Raw genomic sequence first — 6,000 nt, forward strand, 5'->3', positions numbered from 1 at the left:
AAACGGCAGCAGATTCCTTCATCTTTCTTATGTGCACACGTCTGGTGCATCTTTACTTTTCATTTCAAAGCCAGAAGCCTGGGCAAGAATGGAAAAGCAAGATGCTATCAGTTCAAGGGGGCACCGACAATCCCCCACAGGCACACAGGGATCACACAGGATGCTTGCGTCCCCCTTCCAGTTCCTCAAGAGAACGGCCAAGCAAAATATTTAACAAGCAAGTCAAACCAGGTGCATTTTAGGGCTTGTTCAAGCCACTCAAAACATTTTCAGATCTTCTCCAGTTTTGCCAGGAAAACTTTTGTCAAAGTCTCCCTGGCAACCCTGGGGGAAAAATTCAAACATATTTGCTGCAATTCAATGTGGAGGCTACGATTTGCACAGATCCACAGCTGAGTTTCCCCCAAAAGGTTTGGCAAACCTGCAAAACGTCTTGCAAGTTTATTTATTTATTTCCACATTTTCAGATTCAGCAAAATTAGTTTTATGAATGTTTGCCGAGTTTAGACATTTCTGAATCTTTAGGCTGGTGGGATTGGGTCCAGGAGCTGGCACAGAACAGGGAAGTGCTACATTAAAACAACAACATGAAAACACTCAACAAGATTTGTTGTTTCGTTTTGTGCTGCTTCCTATCCGAAACGACAGGAAAAAATGAAACGAGATACTGTTTATGTTGTTCACTCATTTTAGTGCGTGCTGTTCGCACAGTGTAAAAAATAACTAGGGACCTTCGTTTTCAGGTTGTGTTTTAATTTTGCCTGGGAATCTCAATGTGGTAAGAAAAATCGGTGGAAAAAGGACTTTGTTGAAACACACAGGAGAAAAATTGGTGGAAGAGTCATTTTTTCACAGAATTATGATTTTTTGGTTCTAGCATTGACATTCCCAGGAAAAATAAAATAAAAGCTGAAAACGAAAGTCCCTAAAAGTAACACATATTAAATTGGATTAAATAAAATAATGCACTGTGGGGACATTCTTCAGATGCAAAAATTCAAAACTTGACAGATTGAAGCTCAATACCCTTTTCTTTGTCTGTGGTCAGATTATTAATACATACTTATTTACCAAAATGCTTTTTTTTTCTGTTTCATTTTGTAAACTAAGGAATCTTTTATTCTCCAAAAGCCTGGCTTCCTTCAGCCTATAAAAATAATTAACTATACCAAAGGGAATAAAGGAATTATTGTTCCAAATATTTATTTAAAAGTCGCATTTCAAAACGTTTTTCCCTGAAGTACACTGTGGTGGTCATCCTTCCTGGTCCTTGGAAAACAAAGAAAAGGAAATGGATACTTAAAAAAAAAAAAATTTGTCGAGCCAGAAAACCAAATTAAGGCAAATGTCTTGCATTTAGCTGTGTCTCGGAGGCACAGGGAAATAACGCAATGTGGCCAAAGTTACACAGAGAACCATGAACGTCGCCTGTTCGCAGGCCCACGTGATAACCTCTAGCCCAGTGGTTCCCAACCTGGGGTCCGTGAGACCATCAAAGGGAGGTCCACTAGACGGAAAGCCAGCAAAGTGTCCCTGCTGAGGAACGGAGCTTGCTCTAAGGCGCCTGATGCGAACCCCACTGCTGGAGAGGGAGTTGGCAGCCTTAAGAAGCCCAAACTGGCAAGGAGAGGAGGCGGGGAAGAGGGTGACTGAGTGCCACCACCAGGAGTCTGAAGATGCCATGAGCACCTTCAATAGCCACTGCTCCACGTGACTAGAGGCAGCAGCAAGCAGGGTGATGACCCTAAGGAGCAATTCTGGCCACTGCTGACCTGACAGTGAGGGAAACATGATGGGAGAAGGAGGAAGGGGCCATAGTGGGATTGGTACTCAGAGAGGGGAGAATAGGGCAAGAGGGAGACCACAGAAGTGAAAGCAATTAAGGGCAGGAGAGAGGGCTGTAAATTGCTTGGCACCTTCTGGGATGCCTTAAATGAGCTGCTCCAATCTATTGCTTTACTGAAATGTCTGTATTTATATGCACACTTTGAAAATGCTGCTGCAACCTATTCTGCTGAGATGTTTTTATTGTCCTGATTTTATTGAGGAGTTGTTGACTTATTTCAAGTTTAATCCTGTTCTGCATTTTACCTAGTTTAGTCCTGTCATTGAGAGATTTCAAGTTTGGTCCTTACTGAAGTCTTCTTCACACTAAAGAGGTTAGGGCTGTTCAGCTTGGAGAAGAGATGGCTGAGGGGGATATGATAGAGGTCTTTAAGATCATGAGAGGTCTAGAACAGGTAATTTGTCAATCAGTTATTTGCTTGCTTGTTATGGGCGGTTACTACCCTGAATCAATTAAGCCTGATACTTCACTTTCAATGCATATCCAGCGTAGCTCTCTGCTTCAACGGCAGGGGGGAAAGAAGATAAGAGGATTTACATTCAGACAACAACCAACAAGGACTGAATTGAACAGGCTGGGTAAATAAATAAGTGTGGAGTAGCTTGCTTATTGTGGCGGTTACTATCCCTAACCAATTAAGCTTGATATTTATTTATTATTTTTATATACCGAATTTCGGTTTACATTCAGGTACTGTAGGTATTTCCCTATCCCCAGAGGGCTTACAATCTAAGTTTGTACCTAAGGCAATGGAAGGTAAAGTGACTTGCCAAGGTCACAAGGAGTGACAGCGACAGCAGGACTCAAACCCTGGTCTCCTGGTTTGTAGCCCACTGCTCTAACCACTAGGCTATTCCGTCTCCCTAATAAGGGGAAAGAGTAACAGATAAGTATGAGAAAAAAATAAGTGTGGAAGCTTGCTGGGCAGACTGGATGGGCCGTTTGGTCTTCTTCTGCCGACATTTCTATGTTTCTATGCTCCTTTGGATTATAGAAGGACTAGGGGGCACGCCATGAAGTTAGTGTGTGGGGAAGTGCAGGAGCACAATGCCTGGGGGAGGGGGGGGGGGGGCAGAAGAGCTGGAGAGAGAGAGTCTGTATGAAGAAAATCCAGAGGGGTTGATGGGGTGAAGAGAAATAATGCTAGGGGATAACACACCAATGGCGTTTTTGTTCCTAAAAATGAGCTTACTACAAAAATCCAGAGAGGACTGTTGGATAGATGAGGAATGTAACAGTTGCAAAATAGGAAAAATGTTGTTTCAGTCTGGATTTATGTAGACATAGAAGTCAGACAAGTCATAGGTCAGACCTCTTTACTGGACTAAGTCAGTGCCATTCGCTTCCAGCGCTCCAGGGCTACTAACAGGTCGTGTTTTCATTCAATGGAGGCAATGTACATGTAAATCGATCTCATACATATTCATTAGAGATATCCTGATAACCCGACCTGTTGGCAGCCCTGGGGGTGGGGGTTGGAAGTGAATGCCATTAGACTAACTCAATGATTATGGCTTCCTCACTGATCTGATGAAGGGAGCCCAGCTCTGGAAGGCTAGCCCAATAAAAAAAAGAGTTATCACTTAAACTTGTTTGCTGACCTTTGTACATATTCAAATAGACTGGATTTAAAAACAAAGGAACAGAGACAGTGACTCCTATAAAGGTGTTTGGGGGAGGGATGGAGCATGCTCTTTTATCATCAGCCAGGTACACTAGCGGGCTGCAGGTTCAAATCCTCCCTTTAACACCTCACTTTATTTTACAACAGTCAGTGATGCCAATTCCCATCCACTTTCTAACTGTATTGTTAAGCTGTAATTAACAGACTTTGAACTATTTTTCATTTCTTCTACTTGCTATAATCTGTTTTGTAAAGTACACTTAATTCAATATAATCTAGTGTTTTTAAAAAGTTTAAATAGCCGGAATAGAGGATAACAACAAAATCAGCCTTCAGTTTTAGATGAGGTTCCTGATTCAAAACATGGACCAAATAGTTTAATACTGAGCTGGCATTAGAAGAGAGGCTCTGTATATCCTCTTCAGATTCAGACGAGGAATGCAAGCTTGTCCTACCTCACTGCATGTGGCCAGGATTTAGGTGAACCCCGATCACTCCTGGAAAATTAGGTATGGTTATTTGGAGCACACTCCTTTCTGCTGGCATAAGGACTGACAACACGGTGTCTGGTAGAGCATCTGCCTCAGGCGTAGATTTTAAAAAGCCTTCGCGCCGGGCCTATTTTAGAAAGGCCTGGGATGCGCATATGTCCCGGGTCTTTGAAAAAGGGGCGGGGACAGAGGCATCGGGCACAGCGGACATTTGCCGCTTTGTCGGAGGATTGTGTGTCAGCAGGCTGCTGGTAGGCGCAACAGGTAAAATAAAGGTCAGGGGGGTTAGGATAGGGGGTTGGGAAGTTCCCTCCGAAATCGGAGCAGCCTGGGAGGGAACAGATGGCTGCGGGTGTCGGTGCGCACAAGTTGCACAATTGTGTACCCCTTTGCGCACGCTGACCCCCGATTTTATAACATACGCGCACCTGCACTTGCAAGTTATACAATCGGACGTCCATGTGCGCACGCAACCTTTTAAAATCTACCCCTTAGTGTCTTTAGACAACTATACATTATTACACAGCTATGTGTCCAATAGACACAAAAAGTGGTTGTGTCCACTTTTATGCACACAAATTATTAGTTAGGGACTCAAACCATCCATTTTAGGATGATCAGTGCTGAAAAACACAAAGAGGCTTCTTTGGTAACTATTTAAAGTAAATTGTTAAGAATGCCTTTGGATGGCTGGTTTTCAGGAAAGGCTGTCAATTCTTCTTATACTTGGAAATTATTGTTTACCCCACCTCATTGTGCCAAATGTTCACAAAAACTGTTTATATGGGAAACCACTAGTGTGGATTCGGTGTGCATTTCTTTTCTTTCTACATGATTAAGTAGCCTATATTACTTGCATTACTGCTTTTTTATTTTTTTTTTTTACAGTAATTGTAATTTTTTTTTACAATAATTTCCAACTAAGATGTTACCATTGAAATGAAGGATCACAGCCATAAAGAACTCCCAATGGTAACCAAAGCGGTTTGTTAGGGCAGGCTACGAAGAGAAGATCTGCTGCTTGAAGTGTAAAAGGCCCGTTTTAACGCTATGGCTAACAGATTTTCAGTATGCAGTCGTGTTTTTTTGCAAGGCACCCACATGCCAGAACACAACGCCCACCAGCTCCTCTCCCAATCTGTCAACACACCGTTTACACAGCCAGAGATCGTAATAGCTTGGAGGGGGATGAGGGGAACACTTGGAAAAAAAAATAAAGTTTCCAGCTTATTCGTTGGATCTCCTACCTTGTACGTTTTGCACCTTGGTGCGCAATGCCTGCACTCTCCTCTAATCTCCCGCATCTGGTGCCGTGGCGCCGCTCGTGTCGCACGGGAAGCTCACTTCCCTGCCATCGCTCTATTTTCAAAACTTCCCTGGATGCCATCCACTTCCCGTTCGATTTTCAGACGCTACCTCCACCTCAAGCTTTCCATCGCAGAACTTCAACCAGGCAGCTCGGCTTACCTGCAAAAGTTGGGCGTCTCTGGGACGGGAATGGCGGTGTGTGCTGGCTCCTCCTGTTACTCAACCAAAGATGTAGATCGGCCCGAACCGGCAGCGCCTCCCAAAGAAGGGGAGCCGGACTCAGGATTGCTGGTACCGATCCCCCAGCCCCGGCGCGGTTCGCTCTCCTCCTTCCCCTCGGAGACAATTGACAGGAGCTGCACGTGATTCTCACTCCACCCACCTCTCTCGCTCTCCACCATTCCGGAAGCACCTAGCGAGGAGGCGGGGCTTCGGCACCTGCCACTCACGAGGCCCTGGGGAAACGTCCGCGAGGTGAAGTAGGCAGGCAGGCAGGTCGGTCACGGCCAATCAGATGCCAGTTCGAAGGGAAGCGGGGCTCGCTGGTTGTTTACCACACAGCTCCCCGGGAGAGACCGCGTGTAACCCTGTCACTGCTGGGACTTAGTTACGGATCAGCGAAGGGCACAGCGGGGCGGAGTCTAAGTCTGTTATAGAGATACTATGCAAGAAATGTATTTCAGTTTGGAGCAAGGAGTTTATTACAGCGAGGCTTCTTGGGTGCAATAAAT

At 44.6% G+C, this 6,000-nt stretch overlaps 1 protein-coding gene across 4 annotated transcripts in view; it reads right to left on the minus strand.

Moving 5' to 3' along the window:
* The window catches only part of NR1I2 (nuclear receptor subfamily 1 group I member 2), a 42,307-nt gene extending 36,681 nt beyond the window's left edge, over positions 1 to 5,626 (minus strand). For 2 of the 4 annotated variants that reach the window (XM_029577878.1, XM_029577880.1), the window contains exon 1: positions 5,429 to 5,624. Coding sequence is in view for 1 of the 4 variants with exons in the window: in XM_029577882.1 (XP_029433742.1) it covers positions 5,209 to 5,348 (140 nt within the window). In the remaining 3 variants the exon portion in view is untranslated. Of the gene's footprint in view, positions 1 to 5,208 lie in introns of all 4 variants that reach the window. The other 2 variants (XM_029577882.1, XM_029577879.1) reach the window with 2 other exon arrangements.
* Positions 5,627 to 6,000: the final 374 nt, after the last annotated feature.

Source organism: Rhinatrema bivittatum, chromosome 15, assembly GCF_901001135.1.
Source record: "Rhinatrema bivittatum chromosome 15, aRhiBiv1.1, whole genome shotgun sequence".
Lineage (NCBI taxonomy): Eukaryota > Metazoa > Chordata > Amphibia > Gymnophiona > Rhinatrematidae > Rhinatrema > Rhinatrema bivittatum.